At 43.4% G+C, this 22,638-nt stretch overlaps 1 protein-coding gene across 5 annotated transcripts in view; it reads left to right on the top strand.

Annotated features, from left to right (window-relative positions):
- Positions 1–22,638, top strand: part of MAPK8 (mitogen-activated protein kinase 8) — a 410,861-nt gene that overhangs the window by 83,942 nt on the left and 304,281 nt on the right. For all 5 annotated transcript variants that reach the window (XM_069240892.1, XM_069240893.1, XM_069240890.1 and 2 more), the window contains one exon: positions 14,319–14,377. In XM_069240892.1, coding sequence (XP_069096993.1) covers positions 14,319–14,377 — 59 coding nt within the window. The remainder of the gene's footprint in view (positions 1–14,318; positions 14,378–22,638) is intronic.

Below are 22,638 nucleotides of genomic sequence, written 5' to 3'. Positions count from 1 at the left end.
TGCGCAATGGAGCCGAAAGGGAGGAGTCCCTCGGTCTCGTGACTCGAAAAGACTTCTTCGAAGAAAAACAACTTGTAACACTCCGAGCCCAACACTAGATGGCAGGATAATATATATATATATATATATATATATATATATATATATATATATATATATATATATATATATATATATATATACACACACAAACGTTTTGTGACGCATATAGCTGCAATATTCCGATGTGCATAAGTACTTCTCGTTACTCTGATTCAAGCATGTGAATCTAGGAAAGTTCCAATACTGGATTAAGAAAATTAGTTACCTGTAACTGTTGTTCTCCAGTATTGGAATCTTTCATAGATTCACATGCGACCCTCCCCGGAGAAGCTCACTTTCACCTCACCCCTCCCCCCCTCTTTCTTTCTTTCTCTCTCTTTCTCCCTTTCTCTCTTTCTCTCTTTCTCTATTCCTGATGCACTTGTGCTTGGAAAATCTGAGGTGCTGGAGCTTCTCTCAGGAGGATTCTAGAGGGTGGTGTCGTCTGATAGGTGGATGCTCAAGTTTGGTCCTTTTCTTAAAATGACTGTGATGGACTATTAAATTAAAGAGGCCTAAGGCCCTTGTGTTGATATGTTTCATCATTACTTGTGTAATTGTACCGGAGGCTCCCATCTCGACGACTGGGAATGATTCAAGCGTGTGAATCTATGAAAGATTCCAGTACTGGAGAACTACAGTTACAGGTAAGTAACTAATTTTCTTTTTGTGACGAAAAACCTTTTGGTTTTTGCCAGTGTTCGTTACAACGGTGAGGGCCTGGTAGCTCCCACAGCAGTAAAGTGTTACAAGAGCCATGTCAAAACAAGACACACATTGACAAAACCAAAAGACTTACAAAAAATCTCAGACCGGTTGGCTTTGCCAGTGCTTGTTTATTTTCGTGCTTCCCATTATCTTGTTGAAAATGGTGACACTGATTTTCCATTGGGAATATTTTGTGGAAATACAGCATGCATCAGCACGTTTTACTAAATGATGCTTCAAAGAAATAGCACCAAAAATGTCATAGTAGCAAAACATTTTTTTTCCAATTTGCATTTTTTTCTGAACATTTTATTTTGAAAGCAAAGAATCATCGCTCTTGCTTACAATCATCTGCTAATATTTGCATCTAATCAGAGAGCGTTTTTTGAGCATTATACTTAGTCTCATATAGTAAAACTTTTAAAACATATGCACACTTGTTTTTGTTTTATGTTTTTTTGCTGGAACCACTGTCAGTAGTGCAGTGCGACCTTAAAACTTATATTTACAGCACACACCCTAATAATGAAGGCTTTTCATTATTGAACCATACATACAACTTCCAACAGAATTAACATAGGAGCGCACACGTTAGATCAACTGCAGACAGATCCCTTCTCTGTAAAGTGGCAGCTAAAGGGTTTGTGTTGCAGGGAGTTGGCCTACTTGTCCCAAGGACAAAATAAACATAAAAACATGTTACCTTTGACCCCAAAAAATATGTCCAGGGCATCGGGCGGTAGAAATTCCACATCTCTGCACTAGATCTAAAAGGTGCATATTTTTACATACCAATACACTCAGCCAATCGCAAATATCTCAGATTTGTAGTGGGTGTGAATCACTTACCGTTCATAGTCCTTCTATTCGGGGTGACCACTGCACCGCCGGTGTTCACAAAGTGCCTTGCAGTTGTGGGGGCCCATCTACACAGACAAAACATATACGTGTTTCCTTACCAAAGCCAAAACTCTTCAGCAGTGTCAACAGTACCCTCAAACCACAATTAACCTGATTCACAACTTGGGATTCACAATCAATCTTCCCAAGTTTCACCTATAGCCTCAAAGGATACAGCCATGTCTAGGGGCCATTTTAAACACACACATATAATGGGACTAGCGTTCCCCAATTCTGCAAGAATTCAGAATTTTCAGATTCTGTTACCTCATTTTCAACCAAATCAGTAGATAACAGTGAGGACTTTAATGAACGTCCTGGGGATGATGGCCACCTGTATCATTATAGTACCCCATGCCCACTTACTAGTCGTTTACAGGAATGTCTAGCTCAACAGTGGTCTCAATCACAGGGTCATTCACAAGCTCTAGTGTTGATAGACCACCAAACTTGTCACTCTCTGCAATGGTGGAATACCAAGAACATGTTGTGAAGGGATGGCCTTTTCGCGATCCTGTTAACTACATAACTCTCGTAATGGACCTAACTTTCATAAGACACCTCACGGGATGGGGTGCACTTCTGAAGAACCTCACAGTACAGGGTTTACAAGACGCCAAACACCAGGGTCTCCATATCAACTTCATAGAGCTTCAAGCTGTTCACCTAGCCTTGAAAGCTTCCTTCCTTACTTCATTCACAAGGTTGTCCTGTTCTGGACAGATAACATGATAGCCATGGACTATCTACTGAAATGGGTTGGGGGGTGTTGGGACGGCATGGCCTCTTCAACTTTCACAGCTCTCAAAGCCCACTTGGAAATGGACATTGCATCTCAACATTCGTCTGCTAGCACAATATCAACCCCAGCACAGGCAACAACTTTGTAGTCCTGCTCAGCAGGGTGCAGCAACAAGTCCAAAATGGGAACATGCACACACCCTCCTCCCATACTCCCAGAGATGGTGGTTTATACAAATAGATCTTTTTGCAACTGCAAAAAGGCAAAATGCCCAGACATCACCTTCAGGTTCCCACACCCACTATCCAAGGGCAACACACTATGGATGAGTTGTTCAGAGATATTTGCCTCCGCTTTTCCTCCTCCTCCCTTCTTTTCTGGTTTGGAAGCTTAGGCAAACATCTCTCACAATGATTCTAGTAGCTCCCACCTTAGCTCACCAACCCTGGCTTAGAAAACTACTAGACCTCTCTGTAGTTCCCCACGAGAAGCTTCTCAATAGGCCGGACCACCTTAGTGAATTGGCTACTGAGGTCAAAGAGTTTTGTTGCCTTCATTTGCCGCAAGAATGTGTGAATATTCTTAAAGAAGCCCGTAGTCCTACCACTAAAGCTCGCTATGCTGCAAAATAGAAAAGATTTGTCTGCTGTTACCATTCAAAACGCATTGACCCTTGAAAGCTAATGCACAAGATATTGTCTGTTATTTGCTTCATTCTCAAAAGGCAGGATTAGCATTCACATCCATAAGATTACATCTTGCTGATGTGGCTGCCTACCTACAGAACAGGCAACACGTCTTTATTCAAAATACCAGTCCTTAAAATCTTCATGCAGGGGCTCAAAAGAGCTATTCCACCACAGGTTCTGCCTGCACCCTCATGGAATCCTAATGTTGTTCTCATATGACTGTGGGTACTCCATTTGAACCCCTAGACTCATGCACCCTTCAATTCCTTTCTTGGGAAGTGCCATTTCTAGCTGCTATCACTTCACTAAGACATGTTGGTGAGCTCCAGGCTTTAACCTCGGAAGATTCGGTCTTTAAACTGCACAGAGACATGGTGGTTCTTCGCACCAGCCCTAAATTTCTTTCTAAAATGGTTTCTCATTTTCACCTCAACTAAACGATTGTTACTGGGTTTTTTCCCCACAGCCAGATTCTGTTGTGAAAAGAGCTCTTCATACATTAGATGTCAAAAGTGCCCTTATTCTATATTGATAGAGCTAAAACTTTAAGGAAAACTAAACAGCTTTGTAGCTTTTTCACCTCCTCATAAAGGCAGCCTTATATCAAATCAGGCATAGCCAGATGGATAGTAAAATGCATCCAAATGTATTATGCTAAAACCAAAAGAACTTTACCTACTCAAATTAGAGCACAGTCTACTTGGAAAAAAGGTAGCATCCATGGCTTTTTTTGGAACATTCCAAAAGCTGACATATTAAAAACAGCTAAATGATCCACACTACACACCTTCACCAAACATTGTGTGGCTGTTTTAGCACGCCAACAAGCGAACGTAAGTCAGGCAGTGCTAATCTTTTTTTCAAACTGTAACACCCACAGCTTAGCCACCACTTTTGAGGCAGACTGTTTACAGCCTGTGCAGAGCATGTGTATCGACAGCCACACATGCCTTCAACCGAATAGGTTACTTACCCTATAAGCATCTTGTCCTGGAAGGTAATGGCAGGTGCCCGACTTCCTTCCTGGACACCTGTGGCCATTAACAGTTTTCTACTCTTTCTTACATGGACATCTCTTACCTTACACTTACTCTACACTCTATTCTCACCCACCTGTGGGAAAACAATATAACAATTGAGTTGATACCCATGTGCAATATCGCAGAGAAAGAAGAGTCTCTCTACCTCATGACTCTAAAGACTTTCTTTTAAGAAAAACAACTTGCACACATCCTGACCCAACACTAGATTGCAGGAGTATGCAGAGCTTGTGGATCTATAGCGCTACAGCACTACAAGCCATAAACCGATGCTTACAGGGTTAGTAACATAGTCCTTTCGCTCAGTGTTCAAGGGATTAGGTCCTGTCCGAAGACTGTTGGGTTTAAACTCGTTGAGACTGTCAGAAGCAGATGAGCTGTGATAGCTCCCCACCAGAAATGTCTGTGGTGCCTAGAGTCAATGTATGACTCTACGTCTTGCGGGTCCTTCCCCCAGATGAATCTCAAGGCAATCTGAGACTGCAAAGCCAAACGCTACATCACTGAACATCATTGAAAAACACGTAAGGGCCAGGGCTGGATTAAGTTGTTGGGTCAGATTCATTCCTGTTCTAAATGCCAATCCTGTGAAAGGTCCTGTTCACAATCCAAGTCATCAGATAAGTCCTAATAAAAAAAAAAAAAAAACACAAGTTGAAGTGCGAGACTCCCTCATCCCCCCACTTCTGTCAGGTGAACTCTCAAGGACATCTGGATGCTTCCTGATCTCAATTCCGTTCCCCTACTAAGGAACCAATTTCACTGTGTATACCAATGCAACCCAAATTGCTAGGTCAATCGGCAATGGCGCATCATGTTGAGGCCTTCTTGGTAGCTATTTTGCACATCTTTGACACCCTTCTGCCTTCCTCTGGCAAGCCTCTAGGTCCCAAGGATCTAGGGAGGCCTCCAAACCACCATTGGTAAATCCAACCTCCATGTTGTCTGCAAGTCTTGCCTCTGTTGCATGGTTTGTCTTGAGTCTGGGGATGATGCCCACCCTGACTTCAAATCTGGCTCCATAGTTTTCACTGTTCTCTCACACATTAAAACAGTCATTATTGAATAGGACTCAGAATTAAACTCAGTATGACTTCAGTAAAAGTTGCTCTCTTCACAAACTTTGGCACAGCTGGTGCAATCTCACTTTGACTAGGATAGAACTCTGCCTTACTTAAAACTCTCCACTTTCACATTGGTTCAGACTCCAAACACAGTCAATATGGTGATGAGGATGACTGGGAAGATGCATCCCACTTTTCTGATAAGGATAGTCTTTTAACGGACCTTCATGATGCCAGTGGGTTAGACACTTCCCACAGATACTGGGTTAACCTCTCCACTCCACAGAGGAAACAGCATCTTTTTCTATATTGATCAGGTGGGCTGCTGGAGTTTGACCTACAACTTACATCTGTAAAGGTAAAGCCTAATATCCTGACTGAAGTCCTCCACCATTGGCCGACTTCTACAGAAGCATTTCTCCCTTTTAATAAAGCCCTGATGGACAGACTGATGGGTACTTGGGCCAAATCGGAGCTGTGCTCACCAGACAAATGACAGATTTCCAGAAGACACAGGGCTGTCCCTGATGATCAGTATTTTCTAATGCAACAGTCTCTGTCTGAAAGCTTGGGGTTCCAGTCATCAACAAGTAGGCTCAGCACAGACTTGTTTCCTTGTGCCCCTCCACATAGGAAATCAGAGCTTATACAGGCATTTGGAAAGAGGATATTCTTCTCAGCTGGCCTCACTCTTCGCTCAGTAAATGCTAGGTGCCTCCTTGGATAGTACACCTATATATGTGGAATATGGACAGTAAGATCTTGCTGAATGTCCCTGGAGAAATCTGCACCAAAGTTGCCGGATTAGCCAAGATGATCAGGCATCAGCAAAGTGCATTATCTGCTCTGGACACCACTGACTGCTTGGATAGGGCAGTTGGTACCAGTATGTGCTTCAGCCCATGTGTGGATGAGATTCCCGAGTTATGTTCAGGCGTCACTGGCGAACATGCCATCTGGCAGCAGTTGTCTCTTTAGAAATATAGCAGACTCAGAACTGGAGTGCTTTAATGAATGCAGGTCCACATAGCATTCCCTTGACCTTTCTGCACCCATGTGGCATTATCCCCAGCAGTTTTGTGACATTTGAGGCTTCGGAAGGGGCTTGGTGCAAAACAGAAAAACTGTTGTAAGTTCCACCTCCATGGCAGCAGAACACCCATCACAGCTTCCCAGTCCTTTCGAGGACAGGGTCGGAGATCTGTCTGGCAGTTTCCAGGCCCTCAGGAGCAATGCACTTCAGAGCCACAAGCTCCATAGGCTACTGCCATCAAGCCACTTACCTGCACATAGCCATCCTGTTGGAAGCAGGGTAAGATATTACCTTAATTGGTGGCAGAGCACCATATCTGATGGGAAAGTGCTTCAAATAGTCCAGCAAGGTTATGCTCTACCCTTTCTTTTAGACCTGCTTGTACATGCACCTACATCAGAGTGGTCTATTTTGCATCAGGAGATAGAGGCGCTTTTGGACAAAGGAATGTTAGTCACAGCATAGAAATATACACTGAAAGTTACTCTTTATATTTTCGAGGGCCGAAGAATGAAAACCTCAGTCCAGTTTTACATCTTCACCTTCTCAATTTCTTCCATATAAAGGACAAATTTAGGATGCTCACTTTGGCCCAAGGTTTATCTGGCATAGAGTCAGAAGACTTGAATGGTAGCTCTGGGCATGCAGGACTTCTATTTTCCATTTTCCGTCCTGCAGATGCATTGCTGTCACTTGTAGCTGAAGGTAGACCAGTAGCATTTTCTGTTTACACTGCTCCCCTTCGGCCTTTTCAGCACCCCTCTTGAGGGCCGTGGTTGCAGCGCATCTTTGGAGGTTTGTGATTCCTTCACCCCCCCCCCCCCCCCCCCCAACAACTGGCTGTTGAGGGCAGCCTCACTGCAGTCTGTTGTTGACCATCTCCAGGTGATGGCAAACCTCCTAACATCTTTGGGGCTCTAAATCAACATGCTGAAGTCAGACCTGACTTCCCTCATCAAGTCTCTTGTTCTGAGCTGTTCTGGATATGGTGCAATTTTGAGCCTTCCTTCCGACTCAGAGTCTAGAACATTCAGACTGTGATCCCGATGTTTGAGCCTCACTCCAGGGTCTCAGTGAAAGTTTCTCTTAGACTTCTTGCCCTCCTGCACCCTGCAATTGGGCCACACCAGATGTGACATGCAGGCTCTGCAGTAGGATCTGAAGTTTGTGTGGGCTCAGCACCTAGGGAGCATGCTGGATTCGATGAAGGTATTTGAGGAGACTGCAGAGTACTTGCTGTTGGTGGCTGGTCAGTCGCATTAGGATCCTTGGCAGGTGCCTCTCCCTACCCCACCTAAAGCTGAAGGCCATGACAGATGTAACGCTGCTAGCAGGAGGTGGTCATCTAAGAGAGGTGTAGATAAGCGCACTCTAATCTCTGGCAGAGAACCACTTCCAGTCAATCTGTTAGAGTTGCATACTAATTAGTTTGTGTTTGAAGGCCTTTCTACCATCTATCACAGCAAGGCTGATCCAGCTGCTCACTGGCAACTCCACCACTTTGTGACACTGCAACAAGCAGGACGCAGTAGGGGCTTGAGCCCTGTGACATTAGGCCTTTCTCCTTTGGATCTGGCTGGGTTTGCAGGGCATTTCCCTGGCCATTAATCACCCTGCAGGATCTTTAGCAATGGGCATAAAGCTCAGATGCCGACACCTGGTGGGCCACAAATGTCAGCTACATCCGGAGATGTTGCAGGAGTCCTTCAGCAATGGGGAGAGCCCTGCGTCGATCTCTTTGCCACCATCAAGAACTTGCAGTATCAATACTTGTGTGTGTGTGTTGGGAATTCCCAAGAAGGTTTTCTAAGACTCATTCCACCTTGAGTGAAATATGAGAATCATCTATTAGTTTTCCACCAGTGCCTCTAGTGCCTGAGTTCTGAAGAAGATTAGAAACGACCAGGTCATCCTGGTTGCTCCAGATTGGGCTAGCAGAGTGTGGTATCTACTCAATCAACAATTCTCTGATCATTCCCCGACCCCCTTTTTATACCCACTCCACTGTAGCACTCCCAAATGGTGTGCCCTGTGACCTAACCCTTGCATTGCAGCTCTAATGTCTGGTGGCCTATCATCCGTCTCCGTTGAGCGAAGTATGCATAGGTACCTAGGGCATGTCAATTTATGGAATTCAGCTGGGAGCAGGAAAATGTATGCTTGCTAGAATTCTTGATAGGTGTCTAATTGAGAGATTAGTGCTAGAGTCAGGCTCTCCATTCCCAGTATGTGCCACATCCAATTGAGCCATGCTGTGTGTGCTGGGAGCTTCACTGTTCCCCAGTGAGAAAGAATGGCTTTGAGCAGCACTCCCAATGCCAGGCCTATGTGTCGCCCCCTATTCGTGTGGAAAGGTCAGTGGGTTGGGGAGTCCCAGGACAATGTGTGCTGGGAAGTGTGGCAGTGGCATTTCAAGCTACCTGTCAGTGTCTACTAAGACTGCCTCCCAGGATCACATGAGCGTCTGACAATCCCAGAGGAGGTAAAGCAACATTCTTTGAGCCCCACAGCCCCTCCAGCAGTCTGTACTATGACTGTGGTTGCCTCTGTGAAGTCTAAATTGATTTGGGTACTAATAAGTTGCAATTATAACAGCGGTTTATATGCTTGCAGGGTTACGCTCAGTATGTCTTGTCCTGTAGTTCTTTTGTCATTCAAGGTGTGTCAGTCTGCTGTACCTCAGTTTCCATTATCTCTGCCCCAGAGTTTTCTCTTCAGTAGGAGAGGGTAGCAAAAAAACATATAGCTCAGTGATGATGTGTCAGTTGTTGTCTTTGACAGCGGTCAGTTTCAAAGGGGTAGGCGTTGTGCTCCCCTCCGTGTGTCTGGATGGGCGACCCAGTGTCTAATTTGCATGTAGTGCAGCCGCTCTGTTCTGCTAGCCCATAAGCCGTTTTAAGTTGTTCAAAATTAACTGGCCCTGCAGCATCGACATATGACCTACATATGCAGCCAGCGGCAGCTAGCCACTTGCAGGCTGCAAAAGCAGTGGAGTGGAGACCAGGGATAAACTCTGCATTACTCTGTCCTTGTTCAAATCACCCATAGTGGTGCATTTCCTTCAAACTCAATAACGTGTTCCCACTCAGACCTTTTGCAATGCCGCTGTGGGGTCTTAATTTGGTCCTTGCTTTCCTGATGGGTAGTCTATTTGAGCAGGTGCACATCTGTGCTTTGTGTCTACAGAATCTCAAAACAATAAGCTCTGCGTCCACCCACAGTACACCACCTTTTCTTCTGGACAAACTGGTGTTGTAGACAAGGGTGTAATTTTTACCGACAGTTGTGATGCTTTTTCATGTCGGACAGTCGCTCACCCTTCCAGCATGCTTTGCTCTCCCTTACTCCTTGAAAGATGAGGAGAGGCCCCAGCGATTGGACCTCAGAAGGTCGCTCAGCGTTTGCGTTGATCGTACCAAAAAATATTGAGTGCACAATCAAGTCTTTGCAAAGTTCACTGGGTTGAAGAAGATTAAGGCAGAGAAGAAAAAGATTCAAGATGGATAGTCTTCTGTATACAAATGTGCTATGCATTGACCAAAAAACAGCCTCCGGGAGGGTCTGTGAGCTGGTTTGACGAGAGCCAAGACTGCTCCCACTGCTTTAGCATGCAGAATGCCTGTTCTGGACATCTTTTACGCCACAACATGCGCATCACTCCATAAATTAGTAAAGCACTGCTGTCTTGATAACCAGGTCCCGAGCGATGGGCACTTTGCCCGATTGGTCCTGCAGGATTTTTTGGTTTGAGCCTTTTCAAAGACCTACCACTTAGGGAGTTACTTCTTTGGTATCTTTTCACTAGGTAAGGAATCTACTTAACTTCGATAGTTCTGTTTCTGGTGGATACTCACAGATTCCCCATCACCTTCCCTTCTCAGTGTTCTGCAGAACAGCCTCTTTCACCTTCCATAGAAAGTCCCCAACGTAGAACTTTGCACACTGTCGAATGTGATCCGTTAGTAAGCTCCATGTTGAAGCAAAATTACATCAGCATGCATATGTGGCTCCTGCGTCTCTTCTGAGGCAGGACAGAGCAGACGCAGAGTTGCATAACACCACCTACTAATGCACTGGAGCATTGCTGAGAAAAATCTCGGAATCCAGCCTCTGCTATTGACAGTGTGAGCAATCTGTGTTTAGATGGAATTGTCACCAGACAGAGCTTTAACAAAGATGAGTAACTTGTTCATTAAGCCTGCAGCAGGTATACCATTTTTGCGGGTGATCTACACACCAAGGTGATAGATATGGCATTTGATAAACAAAGATAATTTAATAAAACAGAGCATTCTTAGAAAGGTTTAAATAAAGTAGGTCCACTATCAGAGCTTTGGATGTAGCCTCCCCATTTCCATATTTCCATATATCAACATTATAGGGAATTACATATCTACAAGCATCAACATAATAGGCTAAAGCAGCAAAATCTGCTACCAGCACAACATTATTACTCTAAAGACGTTGATGAGCAGTCAGAGGTAATATTGAACTTGTTTCTCAACTTCTGAAAGGAGCAATAAAGAAAGTTTCTGTCCAAAAGAGGAAATATGTGCTACTCAGTATATTTCCTGATATCCAAGGAAGTTGAAGTATTTCATCCAGTATTGGATTTCGATTATTTTAAAAAATAAGTTTTGCTGCAAGGTGGTGACGCACTAGCAGATATCCCACATGTGTTGTAGATCTGGTTAGCATCTCTGGATCTGTAGCATGCGTATTGTTACAACTCCATCTGGATATGTCACAGAAGGTTTATAGGGTTGTGGTCGTAGGTGAGCACTTTTAATTTGTGACTCCCCACGTATCTCTGTTTGCCCGTTAGAGTGTTAAGAAATGGTGCCGTGGTGGTTGCAAAACTACACTGTCAGGATGTATATATCAATCTATATGCGTCTGTGGCTTTGAAAAGCAGCTTGCCAGAATTGTGGGTGCAGCAGTTGCCATATACAGAAATAAATCTTCCCTCAGCCTGTCCCAAACACTTTGTTCATTCCCACAGTCACACTTAAAAAACAATCAACCAGCCTCTTCTCGAACCTAGAGTGTATCGTATTCTGCAAATTAAGTGTTTTGCAAAAGCTTCACAGCAGGCAGCCAGATCAGTGACTTATTAGATTCTTAAATGCAGGCATCTCCTTAGTTCCTCACACTAGCGGCAGATGAGGTTCTTTTGTGGAACCATTGTCACATCATCTCTTGGGCAAGACTGTAATCCTACCAGATGTAAAGACCAGTTTATTTTGATGGAAAAGCTTTCAAGCATGTTGTAAGGGGAAGCCCTTAAGAATTAAGTGACTGAAACTCAGTGTATTAATTGACATGATTCTTCTAAACCGAGAACTAATTTTGAAGTTTTTCCCCCCCTTCAGCTCGTTGTGGGCCGTATGTGAATACAGTCTCTATTACTAGTTCTAACGGTCTTTCTCAATTTTCAGGGAAAGTAAATGCAGATATTGGGACACAATTCAACTAAGATCACAGAGATGGAGTAAGATGTGTGGATGTGTGGCTAATGGCCACAGACAGATTTATCTTTCAATAGCTTATCTTCTGGGGATTTTGATACCAAGTGGAAAACCTGAGTAGTTAAAGCACAGCAGGAATGAAAAGTGCAGCAGGAAATTAGAAATGGAACCAATAACATATAGTAGTGTTTCTAGCCAAAGGATTGATGGGCAAAACAGCTTTTCTAAAGAGCTTTTATTACACTGTTTAGGCAATTTCTGGAACTTCAAAAGTACTCAACAGGGCATGCCATGATTTCCACAGATTAAGCCAGGGTCTGTGGTACCCAAACCTAACAGTTCTGCTGGGTGTCCGTGCCCCCAATGGAGAACCTCCTGTTGCAGTACAGTCTATACTGTCTCCTTTTACTTGCCTGGAACTTGAATCATTTGCCCCTTTTTGGACTAGAGGTGACGGAGAAAACTTGCACTCTGAAGAAAAGTTTAGGATGGCCATGTTTCACAAAAGAGCACCTTAGCCCAGAAGATAAACTAATAATGATAAACACACAAGGCTCATACTTGAATATCCAAGTAGAAAACATTGTTTCTAATAAGGCCATTGCAGGAGTGTTAAACTCCAAAGGGATATGTATCAGGGGACTAGAAGTTAAACATTACTTGATCCACACATTTTTTTCTGTTAATCTGCTGGGTTATGGCAAAATAAAATACCCTGTAATGTTTTCTGTTGGATCCCCATCCTGGACAATAACAGTCCAGTACAGTAAGTACAAATGCCTCCGGAAGCCTAGGTGAGCACACTTCTGGGTCTTTCCTGTGCCTGTACTGCAAAATCCATATCAGAAATTTGCTCTGAGGCTGGGAGCCACCAGATGCACAAAGTATTCGTTAGTTACTTCTAGTGCCTCATGAGGAGCCCCAGCTATTACGTGCGGACATAACCATTATATTTTATGTCTGCAGAAAGGGAGAGCTAAAACAACCATAATGGCCCAATAGCTTTGACAGTAGATGATTTGGCACCATATTCATCTGACTAGTTAACAGCTTCCTTAGGGCTACAGTGAGCAAGCAGATAACTTATTCAAGGGCTTCCCAGGAGAACATGAATGAGAGGTACATCTCTACGCATAGTCATCTCATTTACTACCGGGTTGTACCACTCATAGATTTCTCCACAAGAACAGCTTAAATGGCTTCTATATAAGGAGGTGTGTAAGTTAGTTGTGTCTGGGGGACTGCTCTGTTGATAGATTTTCATGTCTCCCGTTAAACTTTTTTGCTAACTGATCTTGTTGTGCAGGTTAAAAGGCAGGTTTCTCGATTTAAGCTTTAGCTTTCTCAGCATAGCTGTTTCTCTTCAGAAGTCCTCGCAATAACTTTTCCCCCAGAACTCGAAATGAGGACCTTACTCTAACAGTACCTAAACATTTGTAATTTATCCATGCTGTTAAATCTGTTGAAGGTTAGAAATAGGGGTGAGTGACAAATTTCGCTCCCCTGGCGGAGTTTGCTGAGTTTGGCCCCGTCTGCATTCTGCTTGGAACTGTAGAGTTCCATCAAAACTCCACCAACCGTCTCATGGCAGAGCTTTTTTCTCAGGCAGGCTTGCCAACATTAAGTTGGTGAGCGTGAACGAGAATTTGCATCCCTTATCACAATGTTTGGGTGCTAGAACATCTTCTGGGGATATTTCTCAATGCAGGTGGTCGTGACTTCGTGTTTCGAAAGCTTCAGCTCGAATAGAAAATCTACTCAAGCGGCAGAAAGAAGTAGCGCCTTCTGATGCGCCATGTAGTGCTGTTTGCGCTGATTTTACAGTTCAGAACTACTCCGGGCTCTGCACAAGCAGTGCAAAATACCCGATTCCCGTCTGCTCGTCGAACTCTGCAGATTCTCGCTGAGTTTTTATGTAACCTCACAAGATTTGCCCAGGCCTAGTTAGGATTCTAGTTGGATCCCTTGCTGTGTAGTTGTCAAGCGATGACACCATCCACAGATTCAAATGTAATACTTCAGTATGTGCCTCCTTGAAGGTTTGGTAGTGCATCCGATTCTGAAACTAGAACTGGGGGGAAGGGAAATGGCTATGTGAGAGATGATATCTCAGTCCAGAATTAAGCTCCATTTAACCTAAAAATAAAGTTTAAGGGAATAGTCAAATGTTTTATGGGTGCTTCATTTTTTAGACTCTTACTTAAACCAATATATTAAAACTTGATATTACATGAAAACTGAGGCAGTAAACACTTTTTGTTCAAAGAATAATACAGTGTATTGTTTCTGATATCCAGCTTTGCAATACTCTGTGGTAATGAATCTGGTGTCTCTTCCCTCAATGGAAAAAACATTGTAATTGGTAAGTACTTTTATCCATTTGCTTCATTTGGAAGGTAACTGCTTTTTTTGTGATCCTGATCCGAAGATAAGGGCCCAATTCTGACTTCTACTTTGATGCAGTTTTAGCTAAAGTAGTCAGTGGCGTGGTCTCAAATATGTGGGTTTTATGTACAGTGAATAGGATTACATTTCACTGTGTGATTTGGACATCCAAGACTGCTTCTTTTAACACTGTTTTTCCTCTTTACAGATCATTGGCCTTCTCAGTGTGTTCACACCCCAGAAATCCTTGGAAGAGTTTCAGGATCTGTAAGTGCTAAACGTTCTAATTAGTTTTTATAATTGAGAATACCACCTCCATTTGTGTTTCCTTAGCTGCTTTTTCATACAGTATGTGCCTTAAGTTTGTCCTGCCATTAACTAAACAATGGGATTGCTAAATATATGCTTATTGACTGAAAACCATGCTCTTTAATTATCCTAGTTGGATCAGGTTAATGGGCTTCCAAATGAAATTGATAGTGTGGTACTTTTTAGGTCTTTCCTGAGGCTAGATGGATTGATAGGACCGTCTCAGCAGGATATTGGTGATTTTGGCAAACATTATAATAATTCAGAGCGATTTCTCAGGAAAGACCTAAAATGTACCACACATCATTAATTTTCACATTGCTCGTTGCGAGATCTTTTGTTTCTTAAAACAAATATTAAAGTTTACAGCCTGCCCATAACTTGCTATTGGTTGGCTTCATCAATCTCTCCTTGCTTTTCACTTGTCAGCACGTGCTGTTTCACTTTCTCCTTCGTCTTTTTCTCCCTTTCATGGTGTATAGACCAGGTAGAGATTAATAGCTTTATTAGTGTCCTACTGCTGCTCTCACTCTGATTCAGGTATTTATTTATTTTTAATCTGTTTTTTTTATTGTTACTTCCTCATCGTCATTGCTTTCCCGTTGTAGTCCGAGCTACCTAGTTTTACGGTTTCATTAATGTTGCAGTTGTTTTCCATAAAGATTTTTGTAGGCCTGATGAATTTGGCAAGTGTTTTGCAGCATCCCTGATATTTTTTGGAATGCTCTCTTTTAGATCGTTGATCACTTTTTTGTTTGTTTTATAGTAGCTCTTTATTGTTTTTAGTTGTTGAAAACAGTGGAATGCAGAAATAAGCACCCAGGTCAACATTTGACCACAGGTCCTTGGCATATTCAGATGCACATTTCAAAGAACCTTCAGCAGTTTATCAAGCAGCTGTTTAGAAAGGTATAATACTATACTGTATCAGAGTATTGGCAGTAATCAAACAATAGCAAGAAACACACAGCTGGACGTCATCCGCAGTGGACACAGTTTTGACAGCCAGCAGCACAGTTAATAGCATTCTTATAGATGTGGTGGAGGGGGCATGGGGAATTGTTTCGTACCTGTGAGAGCCAACCAGTAGCCGCAGGAAGGTGCTTTATTGGAGCAACAGTAACTAAAGCAAAGAAGAAACAGTTGGTGTCTGAGAAGTTGATGGCGCCATTTGGGGCACCAGGTGTACATATAACAATGTTTCATGTAGCATGTGATGTGGGAAGATGTGGTGTGCAGTCCAGTCATGCAGCTTTCCAGTATCTGGGTGCTGGGGGCTATCTGGACTAGGCAGCTGCCCACACCAGTGCAGTCAAATGTATATGTGAGAGGCAGTGGAGGTGAGGGTCCCCACCTGGGAATTTAAGACTGTGAACAAAGCCACGCGGAGGCGGTCCAATACCTGCCACCCCAGGGTGACTGCTAAAATGTAAACCCACATCTCCTCAGGGAGGTCGTTTTGGCCAGCAACTCAACCTGCATGTGTTCCAGGTATCTAGTGATGGTGTTACTCTTCACGTCCATAGCAATGATCTCCATGTCTGTATCTCAGCGGAGCCAGAGTGACGGTAACGGTGCTACAGCAGTTTTTTAAGCCATTGCGAACCAGTGCTTCAGGAGAACGAATGCCAAGTCTATGATCTAACAACGCACTTATTCTTGATCATTATTCACTTTTGATATCCGTTTCAGTTTGGATAATTCCTGCTCTAATGGATTCAGATGCCATATTTAACTTAATTAGATCATATGTTCTGTGGCAATTACTATATGCTTGCTTGCTCATCTTGTGTAAAGCACTTCACTCCCATTTTGAATTATTTACTATGACACAGCTATTAGAGTCTGAGAATTTTGAATGCTTCGTAAAGGCCTAAAATGCCATTGAGCTTGCTTGATTCCTGTCTCTCCAGTGGAGCTTCTTCTTCTGGAAACGTGTTTTATGCTCGGCCGCTTCAATGTACAAAAAGTGGGTAAATGGTTCTTTAGTTCTCCCAAGTTTCACAAACCCATGTGTAATGTGCCGCTGCAGCGTCTGATTTTCTTTGAATTCTGGGACTTGCAGTCATATTTAATGATTTATAGAACCGGACTAAAAGCCCCAGAGTCCAAAGAAAACATTCTGGACTGGAGCAACAAATTGTGCACAGGTCTCGGGAACTTGGCAGTAGAGGGTCTTCGCTATTTCGATATGAATGTTTTGCGGCCTTCTCAGTGGCAATGATACAGAGATTTACTTTCATTCTTTTGTCATCCTTCTTTATTGGTGTTCGACCCCCCCCCCCCCCCCCCCCCCTTTTAGTTTATGAGCCTGCTGGCATGCAGCGCGGCTGTGAATGTCTCTATTGCATGCAAAAGATGGCCTTTTCATCCCTCTGGGCCTCAGTGCCCTGCAGTTTCTTGAATAATGATAGCTATGCCAGAGTTCTGTATTTTCCCGCTTTTGTCTGTAGAATTGCATCACTGCCTCAAATCTGTTTTCTGATTGAGTTTGATAGTTTGATCTTCTCTAGTGTGGTTATATATATATGTTCGATGGCATGTGTAGCTGCAGATACACATGCTGTTCACATCCCGCCATCTGGTGTTGGGCTCGGAGTGTTACAAGTTGTTGTTCTTCGAAGAAGTCTTTTCGAGTCACGAGACCGAGGGACTCCTCCCATTTCGACTCCATTGCACATGGGTGTCGACTCCATCTTAGATTGTTTTTTTTCCGCCATCGGGTTCGGACGTGTTCCTTTTCGCTCCGTGTTTCGGGTCGGAAAGTTAGTTAGAATCTCTGAAAAAAACGTCGGTATTGTTTGCGTTCGGTATCGGGTTAGTTACAACAGATCGACACTGAATTTAGAAGAGTTCCGGTGGCCCTTCGGGGTTTTTTCGATCCCCCGTCGGGGCCTGGTCGGCCCGGCCACGTGTGAATTCAAGGCTGATGGAACGGACCCCATTCCGCTTCTGTCCAAAATGCCATAACAAGTATCCGTATACGGATCAGCATCTGGTCTGTAACTTGTGATTGTCCCCAGAGCACAAGGAAGATACTTGTGAGGCCTGTCGAGCGTTAAGAGACCGAAGAGCCAGAAGACTGCAGATGGCGTCGACGCCGACAGAACAAGAGCGTTTCGAGGAAGAAGAGGAAGCTTTCTCTATCCAAGAGTCGGACTCGGAAGAGCTCGAGGCCGAAGAAACGCCGAAAACCGTGAGTAAGACGTCGAAACATAAGACTCACGAGAAGTCAACAAAAGCCCAGGGGACGCCACCGCCAACAGGCCATGGCTTAACCCAAACAAGCGGTGACCGAGCCAAGGCACCGAAAAAGGGCACGCTGGTGTCGAAGTCATCCGACTCCGGTCGAGATACCGCCACACAGCAATCTCGGACCCGAGACATCGGCTCTGAGAAATTTCGGCACTGTCACAGCGGCACCGAACAAATTCGGCATCGAGACACCACCACGCCGAAAATTACAAAGGTTTCTTCGGAGCCTAAAAAGACCTCCGAAAAAGTTTCGGTTCCGAAACATCCAGCCTCGGAGCCGAAAACAGGTTCCTATACAGAGGAACAAGGATTGGCCTCCCAAATGAAAAAACATAGATTTGGAGAGGAACTTCAAGCTGTAGAGCCAGACTATACTCAAAGGAGGCTCCACATTCATCAAGACACAGGAAAGATAACCACTCTTCCTCCAATTAAAATAAAAAGAAAACTTGCCTTTCACGAAAAGGACAAGGAGCCACAAGCAAAGGTGGCAAAGAAAACAACTCCACCACCTTCTCCACCACCATCAGTGCACACATCACCAGTAGCAACTCCTCCACTGATGAACTCCCCGACTCATACTGCCATGAGTCAAGATGATCCCGATGCATGGGACCTTTACGATGCTCCAGTATCGGACAACAGCCCAGACTCGTACCCTACCAGGCGGTCCCCTCCTGAGGACAGTACATCTTACACACAGGTGAATGCAAGGGCAGCTGTTTTCCATAACGTCACCTTGCATTCCGAACCAATTGAGGATGACTTCTTGTTTAACACGCTAACCTCCACTCCTAGCCAGTACCAAAGACTACCTATGCTCCCAGGAATGCTAAAACATTCAAAACAAATCTTTCAAGATCCTGTTAAAGGCCGAGCCATAACTCCAAAAGTGGAGAAAAAATACAAGCCACCGCCAACAGATCCTGTTTATATTACAACGCAGTTAACTCCAGACTCAGTAGTTGTCGGGGCAGCTTGTAAGAGAGCAAACTCTCATACCTCGGGAGACGCACCACCTCCAGACAAAGAGAGTCGCAAATTTGATGCTGCGGGCAAAAGGGTTGCAGCACAAGCAGCAAACCAATGGCGCATTGCCAATTCACAAGCGCTTTTGGCAAGATATGACAGAGCTCACTGGGATGAGATGCAACATTTGATAGAACACTTACCCAAGGGGTTCCAAAAAAGAGCACAACAAGTGGTGGAAGAAGGACAAAGTATCTCTAATAATCAGATACGGTCTTCAATGGATGCAGCAGATACGGCTGCAAGGACAGTAAATACTGCAATAACAATAAGAAGGCACGCATGGCTGCGCACGTCAGGTTTCAAGCCAGAAATTCAACAATGCGTGCTAAATATGCCATTTAATGAACAGCAGTTGTTTGGGCCGGAAGTCGACACTGCTATTGAGAAACTCAAGAAGGACACTGATACGGCAAAAGCCATGGGCGCACTCTACTCCCCGCAGAGCAGAGGCACCTTTCGCAAAACACCTTTTAGGGGAAGGTTTCGAGGACAACCTACAGAAACCACAACATCACAAACAAGGCCCACTTACCAAAGCCAATATCAGCGGGGAAGTTTTCGGGGGCAATATAAAGGGGGACAATTCCAAAGAGGTAGAGGAAAATTCCAAAGCCCCAAAAGTCCTCAAAATAAGCAGTGACTCACAAGTCACCCATCCCCATCACATAACACCTGTGGGGGGAAGATTAAGCCAATTTTACAAACATTGGGAGGAGATAACAACAGATACTTGGGTACTAGCAATTATCCAGTATGGTTATTGCATAGAATTTCAAGAATTCCCTCCAACAGTCCCACCGAAAACACACAGTATGTCGAAACAACATATAAATCTTCTAGGATTAGAAGTTCAAGCATTGCTCCAAAAAGAGGCAATAAAATTAGTACCAAAACAAGAACTAAACACAGGAGTTTACTCACTGTACTTTCTAATACCCAAAAAAGAAAAAACTCTAAGACCTATACTAGATCTCAGAATATTAAATACATACATCAAATCAGACCACTTTCACATGGTTACATTACAAGAAGTAATCCCACTGCTCAAACAACAAGACTACATGACAACACTGGATCTAAAGGATGCATATTTCCATATACCAATACATCCTTCACACAGAAAGTACCTAAGGTTTGTATTCCAAGGGATACATTACCAATTCAAAGTGTTGCCATTCGGAATAACAACTGCGCCAAGAGTTTTTACAAAATGTCTAGCAGTAGTAGCTGCACATATCAGAAGGCAGCAAATACATGTGTTCCCGTACCTAGACGATTGGTTAATCAAAACCCACACGCAAAAACAGTGTTCACGACACACAAATTACGTCATAGAAACCCTACACAAACTAGGTTTCTCAATCAATTACTCAAAGTCACACCTTCTGCCGTGTCAAACACAGCAATACCTAGGAGCAACAATCAACACAGTCAAAGGGATTGCCACTCCAAGTCCACAAAGAGTCCAAACATTCCAAAATGTAATACAAGCCATGTATCCAAACCAGAAGATACAGGTCAAATTAGTAATGAAACTCCTAGGCATGATGTCCTCATGCATAGCCATTGTCCCAAACGCAAGGTTGCACATGCGGCCCTTACAACAGTGCTTAGCATCACAGTGGTCACAAGCACAGGGTCAACTTCTAGATCTGGTGTTGATAGACCGCCAAACATACATCTCGCTTCAATGGTGGAACAGTATAAATTTAAACCAAGGGCGGCCTTTTCAAGACCCAGTGCCACAATGCGTAATAACGACAGATGCATCCATGACAGGGTGGGGAGCACACCTCAATCAGCACAGCATCCAAGGACAATGGGACATTCAGCAAAAACAGTTTCATATAAACCACTTAGAACTGTTAGCGGTGTTTCTAGCTCTGAAAGCATTTCAACCCATAATAACCCACAAATACACTCTTGTCAAAACAGACAACATGACAACAATGTATTACCTAAACAAACAGGGAGGAACACACTCGACACAGTTGTGTCTCCTAAAAAAAAAAAAATATGGCATTGGGCGATTCACAACCACATTCGCCTAATAGCACAATTTATTCCAGGGATTCAGAATCAGTTAGCAGACAATCTCTCTCAGGATCACCAACAGATCCACGAATGGGAAATTCACCCCCAAATACTGAACACTTACTTCAAAATGTGGGGAACGCCACAAATAGATCTATTTGCAACAAAAGAAAACTCAAAATGCCAAAACTTCGCATCCAGGTACCCACAACGTCAGTCTCAGGGCAATGCACTATGGATGAACTGGTCAGGGATATTTGCGTACGCTTTTCCCCCTCTCCCACTTCGTCCATATCTAGTAAACAAGTTGAGTCAAAACAAACTCAAACTCATACTAATAGCACCAACATGGGCAAGGCAACCTTGGTACACAACACTACTAGACCTTTCAGTAGTACCTCATATCAAACTGCCAAACAGACCAGATCTGTTAACACAACACAAACAGATCAGACATCCAAATCCAGCATCGCTGAATCTAGCAATTTGGCTCCTGAAATCCTAGAATTCGGGCACTTAGACCTCACACAGGAATGTATGGAGGTCATTAAACAGGCTAGAAAACCTACCACTAGACACTGTTATGCAAATAAGTGGAAAAGATTTGTTTATTACTGCCATAATAATCAACCTTTACACGCATCTGCAAAAGAGATAGTAGGATACTTACTACATTTGCAGAAATCTAAACTAGCTTTCTCTTCCATTAAAATACATCTTACGGCAATTTCAGCTTACCTGCAAATTACGCACTCAACTTCATTATTTAGGATACCAGTCATAAAAGCGTTTATGGAAGGCCTAAAGAGAATTATACCACCAAGAACACCACCAGTTCCTTCATGGAACCTCAACATTGTCTTAACACGACTCATGGGTCCACCTTTTGAGCCCATGCACTCTTGTGAAATGCAATACTTAACGTGGAAAGTTGCTTTTTTAATTGCCATCACATCTCTAAGAAGAGTGAGTGAGATTCAAGCATTTACCATTCAAGAACCATTTATTCAAATACACAAAAATAAGGTTGTTCTACGCACCAATCCTAAATTTTTACCAAAAGTAATCTCACCGTTCCACTTGAATCAAACGGTAGAATTACCAGTGTTCTTCCCACAGCCAGATTCTGTAGCTGAAAGAGCACTACATACATTAGACCTCAAAAGAGCACTAATGTACTACATTGACAGAACAAAACTAATTCGAAAGACAAAACAACTATTTATCGCCTTTCAAAAACCTCATACAGGAAATCCTATTTCAAAACAAGGCATTGCTAGATGGATAGTTAAGTGCATTCAAACCTGCTATCTTAAAGCTAAAAGAGAACTGCCTATTACACCAAAGGCACACTCAACCAGAAAGAAAGGTGCTACCATGGCCTTTCTAGGAAATATTCCAATGAACGAAATATGTAAGGCAGCAACATGGTCTATGCCTCATACATTTACCAAGCATTACTGTGTAGATGTGTTAACTGCACAACAGGCAACAGTAGGTCAAGCTGTACTAAGAATATTATTTCAAACTACTTCAACTCCTACAGGCTGAACCACCGCTTTTTGGGGAGATAACTGCTTTTTAGTCTATGCACAGCATGTGTATCTGCAGCTACACATGCCATCGAACGGAAAATGTCACTTACCCAGTGTGACTCGAAAAGACTTCTTCGAAGAAAAACAACTTGTAACACTCCGAGCCCAACACCAGATGGCGGGATGTGCACAGCATGTGAATCTGCAGCGACTAATGCCACAAACAGATGTACACTGGGTAAGTGACATTATATATATATATATATATATATATATATATATATATATAATACAATAACACTAACCCGGTACCGAACGAGAACAATACCGTCAAATTTTCGATATATATATAGTTCGTGGCAT

The sequence above is a fragment of the Pleurodeles waltl genome, chromosome 6, assembly GCF_031143425.1.
Source record: "Pleurodeles waltl isolate 20211129_DDA chromosome 6, aPleWal1.hap1.20221129, whole genome shotgun sequence".
NCBI classification, from domain to species: domain Eukaryota; kingdom Metazoa; phylum Chordata; class Amphibia; order Caudata; family Salamandridae; genus Pleurodeles; species Pleurodeles waltl.
Note: the sequence above shows the minus strand (reverse complement) of the source record. Positions and strands in the feature narration are given on the sequence as shown.